The sequence below is a fragment of the Tiliqua scincoides genome, chromosome 11 (assembly GCF_035046505.1).
Source record: "Tiliqua scincoides isolate rTilSci1 chromosome 11, rTilSci1.hap2, whole genome shotgun sequence".
NCBI classification, from domain to species: Eukaryota; Metazoa; Chordata; class Lepidosauria; order Squamata; family Scincidae; genus Tiliqua; species Tiliqua scincoides.
Window position 1 is genome coordinate 24,820,319 of NC_089831.1, and position 17,993 is coordinate 24,838,311.

At 47.3% G+C, this 17,993-nt stretch overlaps 1 protein-coding gene across 1 annotated transcript; it reads left to right on the plus strand.

Annotated features, from left to right (window-relative positions):
• C11H11orf52 (chromosome 11 C11orf52 homolog) lies at nucleotides 1-17,737 on the plus strand. The gene is made up of 4 exons (XM_066639794.1): nucleotides 1-141; nucleotides 7,593-7,633; nucleotides 11,384-11,445; nucleotides 12,993-17,737. Exons 1-4 carry the CDS (start codon nucleotides 110-112, stop codon nucleotides 13,242-13,244), a joined length of 387 nt encoding a protein of 128 aa, XP_066495891.1. The 5' UTR covers nucleotides 1-109; the 3' UTR covers nucleotides 13,245-17,737.
• Nucleotides 17,738-17,993: the final 256 nt, after the last annotated feature.

The following is a 17,993-nucleotide window of genomic DNA, read 5'->3' on the forward strand; positions in this document are numbered from 1 at the left end:
TCTGCCAGGGGCTGAACAGGGAACCAGGAAATGCCAGGGAGCTGCGGTCCTGTGAGGTTCTCTGCCACTCCAGAAAGAACAGGGTCCTGCTGCTCCAAGGAGGGTCGAGATGGGCAACCGCTGCTGCTGTGCCGGAGGCTGGTGAGTGTGGCTGGCTGCTAGCAAGGAAACTTTGCCCAAGGGAGGGAGGCAGGCAGGGAGTCTGAGAACAAAGTAGATAGCGACTTTGCCAGGGGGACAAATGCTCTCCCCAGATCCGAGACCCAGGACAGGATTTTCCCCAGCTGATCCTGGGGTTCCCCTCAGCCCCAGGTCTGAGGAGCACAGGTGTCTTTTACCTGGCTGGGAGACAGACTGCTGCTCCTCCAGCAACAGGGCAACAGGTTCCAGGTGTGTGTGGCTTTCAGTGATCAGCCTGTTGTCAAGGCATAGGCAACCCCAGGAAGAGCACACCAAAGCTCTCCCACCTCCACATAGCCGTGCACTTGGGGGCAAGGAGCAAATGCTGAACCAAGAAACACTTGGGGATCCCCTGCAGTCCTGGGATCCAGAGAGAACAGAGTGTTTTGGGTGGCAGGGCTGAATCTGAGCCTGGTTCCCCAGGAACTCAGCTCTAGAGCCTATTCTAAGGCCAAATGTATATATTCAAGGCAAGTGTGTCTCTGAGCAGGCACAGAGTGCATGGCCCACATCGGTGAGAGACACTACTAGTCTAGGAGGAGTGCAGGGCTCTTCAAGGAAGCTCCAGAACCTCCCATTCTAGAAGTGAGCCACTCATCAAAGGGCTAGAGAAACAAATGGTTGGCAACCTTCAGTCTCGAAAGACTATGGTATAAGCCTACAGCACCCGGTATTCCCAGGCGGTCTCCCATCCAAGTACTAACCAGGCCTGACCCTGCTTAGCTTCCGAGATCATGGTATAAGCCTACAGCACCCGGTATTCCCAGGCGGTCTCCCATCCAAGTACTAACCAGGCCTGGCCCTGCTTAGCTTCCGAGATCATGGTATAAGCCTACAGCACCCGGTATTCCCAGGCGGTCTCCCATCCAAGTACTAACCAGGCCTGACCCTGCTTAGCTTCCGAGATCATGGTATAAGCCTACAGCACCCAGTATTCCCAGGCGGTCTCCCATCCAAGTACTAACCAGGCCTGACCCTGCTTAGCTTCCGAGATCAGGCACGTGCAGGGTAACAGTTGACTGGCTAAACCCAGAAACAGGACTTCTCTAGTCACTGGAATGGGGGTGCCAACTTTTTTGCTGATCTCTGCTCCTGTGCTTTTAAGTTTTGTTCTGCAAACAGTAGAAGGTGATTCCATTTGCTTCATGCTGTAGGAAGTTGGTTCTGCCTATATTTGGGGTGTCACCCCATCCCCTTCTGTCCCAGATTGACGCATCCTAAATGGGAGCAGAGTGGGCTGATTTTGGGGGGGAGGGGGAGGAGGAGGAGATGGAATCTCCTTGATCCCATTCTCATTTGACCGGCCTCCTGTCAAGCGGACAGATATCTCCTGGCACAGCAGAGAGTGCCTGAGTGTGTGCCTGTGTGTGTGTCTCTGAAAGGCTGCTTTGAGGAGCTAAGTCCAGAAGCAAAATACAAAAGGACGAAACAGAAGTCCTGATTTGCTGTTCCACCACAATGTTGACAGCTCGTGCTGCAAAAGAGAAACAGCATCATCTAGTGGAGAAAGTTTGGTTATTTCCAACTAATGTTGTCTCCAGATATTGTGTGTGTGTGACTTTTCATTTCAGTGGTTCATGTTTGAAAAGGGTCTTTCTCCCCACTCCACTACTGTTCTTAGCAGTGATGTCTGAGGGACTTGTGGATCTCCCAACACGCATTTAACACAGGGCTGTAACTGTAGGTCAATTGATGGGTTAAATGAAGCCATCAGATGCTTTTTTCATCACCCCTAATTAATCAGATAGCGCTCCTCCTCCCCATCATTAAAAATTATTGTTAAATTCAGCCCTTAGAAAACTGCAGATCGCAGGTAGCATCATGTAAGAGGCAGAAACCCAAGCCCTCCACCCTGAACCAGATATCTTGGAATAAGACATGCTGTGATCCTTGAATCCTCAAGCCTAGTCTATGTAGTCCTTGAAAGAGAAGCACCAGCACTCTGAATGGCAAGAGATGATCCAGTCACCTGGCCTGCATTGTTGCCTTGCCACTGTGATCTGCAAGAACTGCAACCCCCAAACAGCCTCCAAGGGCAGTCCTGCACACAGTGCAACACAGTAGTCTAACTTGTGGGCTTCCATGTAATAGACATCACAATTGTTTGGGGCTGGCCCCCTGCCAACTCAGCTTGGCACATCTCCTGTCTCATGGAGGCGATTACCCCCAGATGGCTGGAGGGACACTGTGGGAGCTGCAGCAGGACCCAGTGAGTGAGTCCGGCCTCCTCAGGCAAAGCCTCCTTGCGGGGAACAAGGTTTTTTCTCCCTGCCCCTCTCCAGCCACCAGGGCAGCTAAGAGACACGAAGTGCAGGGAAGTAGAGCACAATTGAGGGTGTGCTGGTGATGATGAAGATGGGTGCGATTACTGCATGGAGTCTCTGAAACTGCCCTGGGGGTCAAGACGATTCAGCCCCTTTAGTCTAGAGGAATCTGAGGCACTAAAGTGGTGTGTAAAAGAGGGAGACCTCCCCAAGGACTATGATCCAAGTGGTGGTGGTCCCACATGTAGGCACCTGGCTTTTTGGTACAAGAAGATCCTCCTCTTTATTCTTGCTGGTCAGGCTGAATGAGGGCAGTAAGATGTGCAAGGGAGGATTCCTTCCTCTCTGCCTCCCCACAACATATTATGCTATGCTAAAGCCTTCTTGGGCTGCAAGGAGAGAGCACCTGGTCTACCTTTCGACAGACCAGGAACTGGTGTGTAGGGGAATGTTCCAACATGCAAATCCCTCCCCTTGCCCCCTAAGGGCACAATTCTAACCAGGTCCACTCAGAAGTAAGACCTATTGTGTTCAATGGGACTTACTCCCAGGAAAGTGAGGTTAGGCTTAGAAGAGGTACAGTCCAGGAAGGCTCTGACCAGGGCCTGGGAGAGGGGGGTAAAGGGGGTAATTTGTACCCGGGCCCAGGGTCAAAATAATAATAAAACTAACTAATAACTAGGTATTTATATACAGCTTTTCTGGTCATCGGATGACTCCTCTGACTTTATTCAAGGCGGTTTACATAGGCAGGCGTTTCTAAATCCCTCAAGGGGATTTTTTACAATCATAGAGGTTCTCTCTTTCAAGAACCAACCACATCTCAGATAGATCTTCCTGGTTTGGTCTCACTTCTGGCCTCCAGTTCTCCCACGCAGGCTGGCAAGCAGCTCCATCTCTCACATAGAGGGCAGCCAAGTCGCTTCTTGCTCACACTAAGAGCAGGTGGAATAACTCAGCTCCGCTTGTCAGCTGCTTCAAGGTCTCGCCATTCGATGTCCTTGAACTGGCAGCCTTCTGATTTTATCTTCGGGCTAACGGAGGCTCTACCCTCTAGACCAGACCTCCTGCCCAGACCAGACCTCCAAAAGGGGGCCCAGGAGCCAAAAGAGGGGGCCCAGAAATTTCCTGGGGTCTTACAACTTCCTATCTACTCAGATTTGTCACCCGCATGCGGTGCTGGTGACACTACCACAGCTCGGAATGCTGGGGACCCTACTGATGCCACATGGGTTGGTAGACCTGGGCTCCAAAGACTATTCCAGCTGTCTCTACCTCCCCTCCACCCTGTTTTGCCCCTCCTTGCCCCTATTCTGCTTGCTCACCACCACCCTCCCCTGTTCTGTTTCACCCCTCCCCCTTTGCAAAGGGCCCCAAAAGAAACTTTGTACCCCTTGCTAAAATTCCTCTCCCTGGCCCTGGCTCTGCTCCTAATTTTTCCAACTGTCCCTACAATGGAGTTTAGAACATTGCCTGTGAAAGTACACTGGGCCAATGTAAAGGAGCTGGAGGCTGCAGTAGTAGCCCAGTCATAAGACGGTGCACCTGGGAAAGAAGTTGGGTGTAAATTGTGTGTGCGTATCTGTCCATTCTCCAGATCCCAAAGGATCTCCTCTATGGAGAACTCGTGCAAGGAAAGCGCCCTACAGGTAGACCACAGCTGCGATACAAGGACATCTGCAAGAGGGATCTGAAGGCCTTAGGAGTGGACCTCAACAGGTGGGAAACCCTGGCCTCTGAGCGGCCCGCTTGGAGGCAGGCTGTGCAGCATGGTCTTTCCCAGTTTGAAGAGACACTTTGCCAACAGTCTGAGGCAAAGAGGCAAAGAAGGAAGGCCCATAGCCAGGGAGACAGACCGGGGACAGACTGCACTTGCTCCCGGTGTGGAAGGGATTGTCACTCCCAGATTGGCCTTTTCAGCCACACTAGACGCTGTTCCAGAACCACGTTTCAGAGCGCGATACCATAGTCTTTCGAGACTGAAGGTTGCCAACAGTGTGTCTGTCCATGGGGAGTTGGAGAGAATCTCGAAGGGTCCGGTGGGCTGAGAACATTTTGCATTTGGGTGGGAGAAGGAGCAGCCCTGTCACTCCAACTGCTCTTCTGTCCTTGTCTGTTCTAATCCCAGCTGATCCAGAGGAGGGAGGCTGGGAGATGCCATCCATCTTCAGAGGGACCGAGCTGAGGGGATTAGCCTGCAGACAGTCTCAGAATAGTCCTCCCCTGCAGGCGACTTGTCAAAATGCTCAACCAACCGATACAAGAGAAAACCAGCGCTGAACATGGGCACGGAGACCTTGTCTGCCTTGGGAAAGAAGCCAAAGATGCCAACGATTATATTTAAAGTGGAGCTATTTTCATTGTGCTGCCCTGTGTTTGCAGGACAGAGGGAAAGAGCCGCTGGTGCACAGGTGCTGAAAGATGGGTCAGAAAGCAGCTGCACACATGCACTCACGCATTAAGGCACCCAGGGGCTCTCTCATGGGGCTGCCTGTTTAGATGACGAGAGGGCCACGCAGTCCTCTGCCTGTGCAGCGACTACCTCAACAGATGTATTCATTTCCTGAGGTTGTATGTGAAATAGATTCTGGAACTACCATTAAGCTTCTGAGCTGTTGTGTTTGTGCTCCTCCCCCAAGAAGTGCTGTGCCCGATGGCTGCAACAATTGAACCGGTGTAGCTTCCCTCGGCCCACAGCTGCAGTGCTGGTGGCACCCGTCAGTGTTCAAGCCTTTGCAGAGGGCAGGGAGGTGGTGACTCCATTCCTGCTCTCCGTAATAGCATTTCTGTCCTGGACCTCAACATGTGGCAACATATGCCAGAGGTGGGGGAGTGCCACGGTGCAGAAATGTTCTTTGGAGAGCTAAGGATGTTGTTTATGGCCGTGCTTTCTCTGTTTTGGAAGAATGCATTACATTTTGGGCAGAGAACCATCCAGGAAGCGTTTCTTTGGTAATGATCCAGTGACCCAGGCTTGTAGCTTCCTTCCATCTGGCAAGTTACTCTTTCTGAAGCTTTTGTAGATGTCAACTTCATTCCTTTCGAGTGGATCTCCTAATAAAGGGACTTCGACTGTCAGATTCATGAAATAGCCAGTTCTTCCTTCTGTTCTCTGCATGCTCTACCTGCATGTAGAAAAACAGCAAGTCAAGGACCAGTCTGGGCTGATCTCTTCTCTCTAGTTTTCTACAAGCAAGGAATTTCTCTCGTGGGAAAGCCACAAATCACGCCTGCAGCCTGCAATGGGGACACTCCAGGGAATAGCATGACCTCTTCATTTTGCTGACTAAACAGTAGCCCTAGAGCCTGATTTTCTTAGGAAAATAAAAAGGGGATACCCAGTGACGACAACTGCAAGTGTATTTGACTCCAGAAAAAGCATGGAAAGGGTTCAGCAGTCCTGGATTTCAACAGAAAAACTCTGTGTGTCTGTGCAAAAGGGTGGATATGATGGAAATTCACTGGCAGGAACAGGAGGGGTAGTGCGGCATGTTCTGAACAGATGATATTGTTTGCCTCCCGCCAGGATTTGGCTGGAGTGCACTTGATGTACAAAGCTGCTGGTCAGTGTGCAAGCCCAGGGCTTCTGGGGGGGGGACACTGTTATGAATTCCGTGTGTTTCTGTCTGCAGAAGCTCGCAGAGCTACTAAATTGGGGCTCTTGGCATTTCCAACCCTTTTCACACACACAAAAAGTGAGTTTCTCAGCAACAAATCTCCCCACGTTCCTGGTAGCCCCCACTTTCCCTGTGATTTTCCATTTGTAGACCGAGCCATGTTGCAAGAGTGACCTTAAACATCGAGAAAGCCTTTCTGCTTGGGGTCTTTGATTCTTTCTCTAGCACGTGGTGGCAATGCTCAGATTCGGAATAGGAACCATAACACAGGGCTAGAATACAGTGGCAACCCTTCCCCGCCCCACCGTCCCTGGCAAAGGGCTGAAATTCAACAGGTGCTACTGAAATATCCCCCAGCACTGCAGCGATAGGCTGAAAAGAGCTGCGCTGGATCGAATTGTAGCTGACAAAGGTTGCAGCACTTGCCCAGGGAACGAACTGGGGGGAAAAAATTCAAGAAGTTTCATTACATTTGCATGGTATGTCACATGCAGCCATGTGAAAAACCTGCACTCGATAAACATTGTCCTGTACAGGATGTAAGGATGTTGTTTATGGCCGTGCTTTCTCTGTTTTGGAAGAATGCATTACATTTTCCTGTACAGGGGACTTTGGTGTGCTAATCGGGTTGACAACATATTTATATGAGGCAAAGCTGATGACCTTAAAAAGTTTTGGGGGCAGAAAAGAAAGACTCACAAAATGCCTATCAAGAAAAACAAGACTGACTGAGCAGAACTTCAAACAGCTCCAGTATTTGGGGCCAGTGTCAGAGAATAGGGGCAAGGCCAATTCCCTCCACCAACCCACCCCCCGAGTCATTTTTAAGGCTATACAACTTAGGTGAGCAGACAGCATCTAGCTATTTATTTATTTATTTATTTATTTATTTATTTATTTATTTATTTAATGTCTCTATGCCGCACCTTTGAAGACAAATTCTTCATTTGAGCTGTTCTACTTGTAAGTCTTTTGCCCAAACTCCTGGTGCTGACCCCAGGGTCCATGAGAGAGGGTGCAGGGGATAAATTGTTCCTCAGCCCCAGAATCAAAAAGGGGGCCCAGGAGCCAAAGGAGGGCCCTCCAAAATTTCCTGGGATCTGAGAAACTATTTGCATATTTTGTGCATTCGCAGTTTGCGTAAACCTACGTAGTTTTATGTATTGTAAATGATGATTGTATGAAATTATACAATTTGGGAAGGGCCCCCCCAAAAACTTTGTACCAAGAAACATTGTACCCCCTGAAAAAAAAAAATCCTCTCAGAGATCTTGGCTGCCCCAGCACCCCTGGCTCTATTTGCAGAATGCAGAATAGCATGTTTTAATTGACTCAAACTTGTTGCTAAGCTAGGGGGTGAGCAGGACACACAAGCCATGTGGTAGATCTTCTGTACATTCTCTCTGGACTGTGGCATACAGTTGGTGATCGATAAGCATTAAATACCAGAAATTGTCTCCAGAAAATTTCCTAAGTCTTGGCAGAGGGCTCGGAACTTCTAAAGCTTATCTCCCCCCTCTTTTTTTTTTAGGAGCTGTCCTTGGCCGTTTAAGAGGAAAAAAGAGAAACCAGGTAAAGAATATTACTCTTTTATGCCAATAAAGGTTTTGGAAATGGAATATTACTCTACAATTTTGGAGCGCAGGGCTGGAAACAAAGCATGGAGCTCTGACTTGGATCTGCCTCTCATGGGGTTTCTTCTTCACCAAAACTATTTTATTTATTTATTTATTTTAATACATAACAGTACAGGTGACCCAACAAAAAAAATCAGTGGCCAATTTGATGGCACTCACATAACTGAATAAGAGTTCTAGTATTAGTTCCGATACATGGCAACGGGAGCTGACTCACACTAACACCTGATTGGTTACCTGCTGTGTCATAGTAACACCTCCATGGCTCTCAGATCAGTCAGTCTCATTGGTTAGTTTTGAGTTAAAGAAATCCACTTTTTGTTACATAAGGCAGTTGTGTTTTCTTTTTCTGGTTAATTGATCATAATTAGACAGAATACATGAAATCACCTTTCCAGAGATATATAACGTGAAGGTATTGTTCATAAATACAAATTCTCCAGAAGATTTCCAAATTTTGGACACTAGTGGTGTCACTCCCCCCCCCCGAGGTGTGGTCCGCACCCCTCTGCACCTCCCTAGTGATGCCACTGGAGAGTGGGAGAAGGGACAATAAGATGCTCCATTGATCTTAGCAAATGTTGCTCTGGAGTGATCTAGTTTCTAGAGAGCCTGGAGACAGAGTTGAAGAATGAAAAAACTAGCAGCTCGTGTTAATAAAAAATGTAAATGAGGTTGGTCTGTCCAACAGGGTTGGACCATCTATAAGGTCAACTGAGGCTGTTGCCTCAGGCAGTGGGGGAGACCTGCTTCCATTTGCCTGCCTCAACTGCTCCTATTCCTCCCACTCTGGATTTGAAGAGGGGAATGGAGCAGAGGAGGGAGTGTGGAAGTGAGGAGAGGGAGAGGCTAGTCCATCTCCAGGAAACTGGTGGGCAGTATTTGGGGCTCTGCCTCATGCATCAAGGTCAGAAAATGGGAACAGTCTCTGGTAAACATGCAGAGACCACGTGAACTATGTCTTCACTGGGGCTTACATCACCTTAGGAACAAGGGGACATCCTAACTCAGGCTTCCTGCTTAGATCTGTTTTCCCCCAGAAAACAAGCCCACAGGAGCCAAGGGCAACTGGCAGAAGACGGCTACCTGGCTCCTGCTTGGAGCAGCCTGAGCCTTGCAAAACACATTCTTTGCCATGCAGCTCTGGACAGAGTTGGTAACAAGAAATAAACAGGCTGTTCCCAGCATACTTGGAGGGCTTGAAAGGAAAACCTTGTCCTTGTGTTCCGCGGACTGGATGTTGCCATGGACACACTGAAGTCCGCAGCATGCCCAGGCCTTGTGGAGAGAGCTCTCCTGCCAGAGGAGTCGGGGAAGGGGGGCTCTTGCACCCAACTCTGCTCTCCTCGGGTTAAACATTTGCAGAGGGCACAATGAGGGGAGTTCAGCCTGAGCAAAGCAGATAAACAGACCAGTCACCCAAGTCATACGACCAGGCAAACTAAGACCACACTAAGGCTGCAATCCTGCCCACACTTAGCTAGGAGTAAGCCCCATTATCTATAATGAGAACTGACTTCTGAGTAGACATGGATAGGTTCTCAGAGTCTTAAATGCGGGTTGCACACTGCAATCAACAGCACAGGAGGCAGACCAATGGCATAGCTAAAGAGGGTGCAAAGCACTAAGTTTTGCAGGAAGCCTCACTGCGGAGTGCAAGCAGCCTCCTCCCCTTCCCTTCGGAGCCATTCCTGGTGGTGGGAGCAAAACGAGACATTTACCTCTTCTCTGGGTCTCCTCAGGCACTTGCCTCTGTTTTGCCCCCCCCCTTCCTGGAATGGCTCTGAAAGGGAGGGGGAGGGGTCGCTTGCACACCACATTGAGGCTCCCTGCAAAACTTAGTGCTTTGCAGTGCACCCCGTCTAGCTATGCCACTGAGTACCCGTTTTGCATTCAAAACCATAATTTCCATCAATGCTTGGAATTCAGCCTTATATTGGGCCTTCTTTCTGTTGTTAGAACATAAGAACATCAGAACAGCCCCACTGGATCAGGCCATAGGCCCATCTAGTCCAGCTTCCTGTATCTCACAGCGACCCACCAAATGCCCCAGGGAGCACACCTGATAACAAGAGACCTCATCCTGGTGCCCTCCCTTGCATCTGGCATTCCGACATAGCCCATTTCTAAAATCAGGAGGTTGCACATGCACATCATGGCTTGTACCCTGTAATGGATTTTTCCTCCAGAAACTTGTCCAATCCCCTTTTAAAGGCATCCAGGCCAGATGCCGTCACCACTCCTGTGGCAAGGAGTTCCACAGACCGACCACGCGCTGAGTAAAGAAATATTTTCTTTTGTCTGTCCTAACCCTCCCAGCACTCAATTTTAGTGGATGTCCCCTGGTTCTGGTGTTATTTGAGACTGTAAAGAGCATCTCTCTATCCGCTTTATCCTTGCCATGCATAATTTTGTATGTCTCAATATGTCCCCCCTCAGGCGTCTCTTTTCTAGGCTGAAGAGGCCCAAACGCCGTAGCCTTTCCTCGTAAGGAAGGTGCCCCAGCCCCGTAATCATCTTAGTCGCTCTCTTTTGCACCTTTTCCATTTCCACTATGTCTTTTTTGAGATGCGTCGACCAGAACTGGACACAATACTCCAGGTGTGGCCTTACGATCGATTTGTACAACGGCATTATACTACTAGCCGTTTTGTTCTCAATACCCTTCCTAAAGATCCCAAGCATAGAATTGGTCTTCTTCACTGCCGCCGCACATTGGGTTGACACTTTCATCGACCTGTCCACCACCACCCCAAGATCTCTCTCCTGATCTGTCACAGACAGCTCAGAACCCATCAGCCTATATCTAAAGTTTTGATTTTTTGCCCCAATGTGCATGACTTTACACTTACTGACATTGAAGCGCATCTGCCATTTTGCTGCCCATTCTGCCAGTCTGGAGAGATCCTTCTGGAGCTCCTCACAATCACTTCTGGTCTTCACCGCTCGGAAAAGTTTGGTGTCGTCTGCAAACTTAGCCACCTCACTGCTCACATAAAAAGGGCATAGTGGAAATGGAAAAGGTGCAAAAGAGAGCGACTAAGATGATTACTGGGCTGGGGCATTATGGGTTAAAATTCATTACGGGGTACAAGCCATGATGTGTATGCGCAACCTCCTGATTTTAGAAATGGGCTATGTCAGAATGCCAATGCAAGGGAGGGCACCAGGATGAGGTCTCTTGTTATCTGGTGTGCTCCCTGGGGCATTTGGTGGGCCGCTGTGAGATACAGGAAGCTGGACTAGATGGGTCTATGGCCTGATCCAGTGGGGCTGTTCTTATATTCTTATGAAGTAGAATGGAGTTGAAGAGGGGGCTTGGTATCTATTTCTCCCTTCCCAAAGAATGATGGATGTGGACTTTGTCCAAATATTAGAATCAGAATATTAGGATTCAACAAGAATGCAGAAGAAGTGAGTCCTGGGGTTCATTAGAGAGGACCTGTGATTGAATTTGTATGCAGAAAAGCTCCTGCTTGAAGCTTTTTGGGAGGCTTCCAGTGTCCACACATTTTCACACATTTCCCCTAAACCTAAATGAGATCTAGCAACTTGCTCCTGTTTAAAAATGGAAGCTTGCATTCTAGATTCTGCAGGAGTCCCCGTGTCCTTGTTTAGCATTGCTCCTGTCATTTTTAAATTCTCTTGGTTATTAACTAGCTATTTTCCTCTCCCTGATTGCCAGCTGTTTCTGCTGCAGGTACAAGGATCAGTAAGCCAACTCTCCAGCACTCAGAGATCAAGAAGGTAAACAACCCTTGCAGGAGACTGGTCCCAGTTACACCAGATAGTTTTCAACTTCCAAGCTTACAGTAACGCCTGTGCCAAGTCAGTGGTTTGTTGCCTTGAGTTTGAAGACCACCCTCATCCCCCCTCTGTCTCTACCCAATTTCATACATACAAGCAACCCTACTTCATTTGCAACTGCCACACCCCAGCGTCACTCTCCTATTTGGATCTCAGTGGGGGAGGACCAAGCCTGAACTCCTTCAGTGGGTTAAATAGGCATGGGAGTTTCACACCTCTTCTGGGCAACCACCTCATAATTGTGATCTCAGTCTCAGTCTGCAAGAACTTATAGCAGCACATGATGGCCACTTTTGAGGCACATCTAAGCAGAAGCAAAGAGGTCACCAATCTCCCCTCTCTGGCCCATACTTGAGCAGTCCCTTCTTAAGGAGGTCCTCTTCCCGGACCATGAGCTAGATGGGAAGGAAGGGTGCATCCAAGGCCCCCCTCAAGTCTCCTGCCCATATCTCCAGCTTGGACTGAACATAGGACTGAAAAGGAGGGGGTGCCTCCTTTTGGGTGAACTGGCACCTCTCCAAAGATGTAAGACTGCTCCAAAGGTTCTGCAGACACGGAGGAGGGAGAATTGTGGGAAGGAGGCACGGGCACTCTGACAGAACCAGGACTGGCTTAAGACATGTCCTCCATTTTTGGACAAGTAAAATGTCCAGCAATTCTCTGCTACCACTGAGTGAAGGCCCTTTCCCTGCTGGAAGTTATTCTTCATGTGGAATGATTCATGAGTTTGTTCCTGGACAGTCGCCCTTGTAGGACCACGACTGGTGCCAGGAACAAGGTGGGGTTGCATGTCCTTATGAGTTTGCATGTGCCTGTATGGCCGAGGCAGCCCTACCCTTTGGCAAAGCAAGCGGCTGTCCGTGGGTTGTGGACACCGTCAACTGGGCAGCAGAGTGGAAGGCAGATGTCTCCCTTTTGGAGCACAAGAAGGGCACTGCTCCTGTACAGCTTCCCTTCATTTCAAAAAGGAGAGTCCCATGCTGGAGAACTTTCCAGTGGATCAGGCTGCATGTCAACCAACACAACTGGTTCACACCATTTGGGTGTTCTGCCTTGTACTTAAATGTCTAGGGCAGCAATTTTCAGCTGGTGTGTCACAGCACATTGGTGTGCTGAGAAAGGTTCACAGGTGAGCTGTGGGAGTTTGGACTACAGTGACTGAAAATCAGTGAAAAACTCTTCTGGGTTTTGTGGCTCTGTTTCTAGGGCAACAGTCTGCAGTCACCGTTTGTCTCTGTTTCCACTCTGCTGGTGGAAGAAGTCAGACAATTTGTGACTACAGACAGTTGCCCTACAGACAGAGCCGCAGAACCTGGTAGAGTCTGTTGGAACTGGACGTGTCATCACAAGAGACGAAACCCATAGAGCAGACCATAGAGGTCAGTGTGCCATGAGAAGAAAAACACTGAAAATGGCTGGTCTAGGGCTAAGCCAGATTTATGTAACCTTTCTCAGTCTCTCTCTCCCTCTCTCTCTCACCCTCAAAGGGATTTGATTCTGCTCCAGTTTACGACGATGTGTCGGACTTCCCGGTTTACGCTACAGTGAGCAAGCCCAAGTACCTGAAGTCTGACAACAGCAGCGTGCACTACGCAGACATCCAGGTCCTCAGCAAGGTCCGGGAGCGCTCCGCCGAGGAGGTGAAGAGCATTCAGACCCAGAATGCCACTGAGTATGCCACCCTCAACTTCCCCCGGCCGGCGATGAAATATGACAGCAAAAACGGAACCCTCGTGTGAGAGGCAAAGAGGCCGCCCCACTGCCTCTCGACCATTGAAGCATTTCACGAACAGGGATGCTACAGATTTCATGGCTGATGCCCAGGTGCGCATCCCTCTCGGCCAGTGAACTGTGTCTTTATCTTCTAGCCATGGCTGGCTTGGGATATTGCAATGGGAGCAAAAACTTTCCCTTTTGGTGTGCCGGGAAAGCAACTCTAATGGGGCATGTTTCTGAAGCCACTGCCCTTCTTCTGTGTTCCCCTTTACGATAAGGAGATCCCACAAGGAGCACAAGCCGTGTGGATTGGTAGGCTCAATGGGGAATTGGAGGAGGAGGAGGAGGAGAAGGATGATATACATTTGTGAGAATATTCTTCATAGCCACAGTTGCTGGATTTTGTTGCCACAGTGAAGACATTCTCTATGAAACAGGGAAATGGCACAAGAGTGGTTTTTCTACTGTACAAACACAATCTGAAATATTAATGCAAAGTGAAGGAGATTAGAAACATTTTCAATGGAGTTGCTGTTAATTCAGCCATTGAGTTTTTCCTGGGAGAAAGGGAGGGGAAAGAAAAGACTGGAAATTCATATCTCTTACTTGGGACACGCTCATTGCCTGCAGTTTAAGAGGTGGACAAGATCATTGGGGGCTTAACTCCCATCACCATTTATGGGGAAAAGGGTCAAACATGGTCTATAGTATAAATACGTCTCCACACATCCCCCTCCCCACATTTCACAGATGAAAATAGGGACACGCCTATAGGAACTCAGCTCCTTTACAAGCCTCCCCCTCACTGGACATTGCTGAAGGCTCTGCTCCACCTCCCATAGGCTGGATTTATTAACTCTGCAGTATGCATGGATTTAAAAGCTGAGGGTGTTCTTTGGGTGTCCTACAGAAAATTCTTCAAAGTGCAGAATAGCAACTTGTGCAAGGCTGCACGTTCCTTTGGTGTTTCTAGGCATTCATTTTGGTGCATGTGTCCTGGAGATGAGACTCTGAGATGATGTTCCCAGAAACCTTGAAGAGGAATCCTGCATAGTGACACTCTCAACCACACAACATTGGTGTGGACACAACAACACACAAGCAGGAATAACACAACATTAACAGGGCATCCCTAAGAGGCAAAAACAGGGACAGAAAATGTGCAGCAATCAAGGGCCAGAAAAGAGGGTCGGTGTCTGGCGCTGTACTTAGGCGTGCTACACTGTTGTTGGAGAGTTTCTGTAGAGAATACATTATGGAAGTGAAGCTTATTATAACAAGTTTGATTCCAGAGCGTGGTTTGAAGGCACTTGATAGTTATCTTACTGAAGCGAAGTAGGTCTAGATCAGGGCAGTGCTGGGATGGGAGGCTACTTGGAAGTCTCAGTTTCCAGGTGCATTAAGTTCCACAAAGAAAAGAAGGCAAGATATACATATGATGAAAACATATAAATCAGAGGTCTGGAATACAAGATCCTTCTGGAGGTGGAAAAGTCACCACACCACCCACTCTGTTTTGTGAAAGGGCCACTGTTTGTTAGAACTGTAGGTTTCCAGATACAACAATTAGCTTCTTTTTTTCTAGGACAGGGTAGAAAACACAGGGCTTGCCAAGGCCTTCTATCTGCAGCTGTTGTGTGGGAATTTGTAAAGCAAGCTGGTCATGTCAGGGGGAGAGATGGGAGGAGAGCTTTGGCAGAATGCGGCCCTGACCATTGTTCCCCCTCTTCTAGCTTATTTCATGGTGTGGTAGCTCACAATCAGGACTCTTATTTCATGATGTGATAACTCACAATCAAGGCCACAGTAATGGATGTGATCATCATAGATGGTCTCAGTGTCTCTTTGGTACAGTCAGAATTTGTAACAGAGGATGGTTGACCATGAGTTGGTCTGCATAGAAAAAAAAATGGAGAGATCTCTAGGCAACACCCCTTTCCCACATAGCTGTTGTCCTCCCCTCATTCATAGAGAGCATCTAGTCTTTCCGATGGGAGAAGCCTGGCTCTCTCCTGGAAAAAAAAGATTTGGGGTGTAGGAGAGCAGAAAAATTAAATGTTAGTCAAATACTGACTCATTCGGTATGTGTTTGCACACCCCTGTTTAACCACATAATGTTGTCATGAATAAATGGGTTCTATTTCTTTATTTATTTATCCACATCTAGCCAAACTAGAAATGGGTGGCATGGAATTTGTTTTCCAACTATTTCACATTTGATTGGATGGGATAAATAAGGTTTTTTAAAAAATATATATTTAGCACTCAAAATAACAGCAACAGAAACTACCCTCAGATGAGTTCCAGAAAACCTGGGGCTTGTATTTTATCTCCAATTGCCAGGGGATTGCCAAACTTGTGTAAAGATTAGTATGACATGCTCAGTTTTAAAGGTATGATATATTTACCAGATAATCAAAATGCTCTGCAAAAGAAAAAAAAAAAAAAAGAAATTATATAGGAGTTTTAACTGGCGTTTAGATAAAATGTGAACATTTAATGGGTTTTGCAATTATTTATCTGAATAACTTAAAAATTTTTTTTGCACTGAATTATATAAATCATGAAGTCACCTCTTCTGAGTTTTCTGCAGCTATTTATTTTCACAATTAGAATGAGATCAGAGCAAGAATGGGGTATGAGATACATGAGATGCTCCTGTCTGGTTTGTGAGCCGGGATGCGGATAGTCTCAAACATCACTTTTATAAACCTAATGTGATTAGACCTCAAGGTAGAAGGAATGAATGGTTAAGAACTCAAAAGGCAGGGGGGTAAATACGTTTTTGAAATATTGTAACTTCTGAGCTGATCTCATGATTTTAAGAGGTTTATTTGTCATTTTAGGGTTAACAATAGCAAGATTTTAGTCACTCTTGTCTAAAAGTGTGGCTGGCATCAGTTATATCATGAAAATGAATGACGTCAGAACATCTGTTGCTGAATTCCTTGGACAAACTACCATGGTTCAATGTGACATCGTACACCCTTTCTTCAACCAGTTTTCTGGGCTTGAAACATAACTTGAGATCTCAGTTACTGATAACCTACAAAACATTTTGACAGGCTTTGCTTCTTTTCCTATGTTGGAAATGGTACAAATAGCCTCACAGAGGACGTGGGCTTCCTTGACATGACAATTAGCACCACCTATTTTCGAAGGAGGTTAATTATACACTAATGTAAACCATCAGGTGTGGCTGATGACTCGGGAAATGCGAGCCACCCTCCTTGCATCAAATGAACCCCCAGTGTAAAGTCCTTCAACAGGTACGTCTTAGGTTGCCAAGCCTTGAAAAAGCAAATGAAAAGCCTGACCTCTGAAATGATACAGGCACATCAGGAAAAATGTGGATTGTATGTTGTGCTGGTACTTTGAAGCTTAGTGATGAATGTATGTGGGTGACACCTTTTCTGTAAATCCAGAAAGTCTTGTTCTGGTACTTGCTGATGTTTATTGCCCTGCATGCATTGAACAATGAATGCAAGTTTCACTTTAAGTTCCTAAAATGGGTCACATTACTTTAATGCGCTGAATCTTAACAGTTCTGAACTGGCAACATATAGGCTGTGTTTGTTTTTCAGTTTGTAAACAGCAGGAATTCAGTGGCATAGTTAAGGAATCAGGCACCTGGGGGCACATTTTAACACCCCCCAGGGACCAAATGCCCAGAACGCCCCCTAGGGGCATCTGGGAGGTAGTCTGAGGTGCAGGGAGGTGCAAAAACTGGAAGTGCATTTCTGAGGCCTGCAGGAGGACTTCTGGAGCTCACGTGCAGCCACCCTGAACCTTAGACCACCTCCTGGATGCCTTAGGATCTGCTGTTGGTGGTGCAAGTTGGCATTCCCTCAAGGGCAATGACACTGGGGCAATGAACCGCCTGTCCCTCCTGCTATGCCACTTCAGGAAGTGGCGTTAGCATGCCTCTAGCACGCTTTGTGCTCAATTCATTAAACAAGCAACTATGACATCAAGTCATAGACAAGTTATTAGACTTGAATGCAAGGAGGCTGCCATTTCTATCATAATGCACGGAGGCTTCCATGTTTCTGCCAGTAGAATGCATGGAGGCCACCATTTGTAATAGCTTTGAGCTCGAAGGAAGGATGGCATAGCATGTGTGCTAGAAGCTGACCTTAGCATGTTAGAGGGAGATTAACACACAGCTCTCTAGCACTGCTAACTGAAAAACAAACGCAGCCATAGAAATGAGCTGCTTGCTGTTCTAGAAGCAATTAAATGAAGGAAAGCGATGCCTGTTTTTTTTTCATTCATCACAAAGTGGAGAAGCAGAGCTATCTGTATATGCACCAAAATAATTCTTATTTTGTAGTGGTGATTTGTAGGATAAACAGAAGAGTAAAACAAAAAGTGTGATAATAAAAGGAAAATTTATGGAAAGATCTCTGTAGAAAATGTATTTAAAAGGAATTTTTTTTCCTTGTTCAACATTTGATTGATTGTTCATTAAATGACTGGAAATGGTTAATAAAAAATTTCCCTGGACCTAGGGGGTGGCATTGAAAATAAATATTTTTGTATTTAACATTGGAGGTTGTGCTGGTTTCTGATTGCTCCTTGTGCAAAACTCTCAGCATGTCTGCAACATGCCTGGTTTTGTTTTCAAGTATGTTATGGTCAAGGCACACTCACTGCTTGTTCGATTCGCGTCATTAACGTCACCCAGGTTTTAATCTGAGCCAGGTCCTCACTAGGGCTGAGTCCCATCTACTCTGACTTCAAGGGTTCGGCAGCGAAGAGTTAATAAAGGC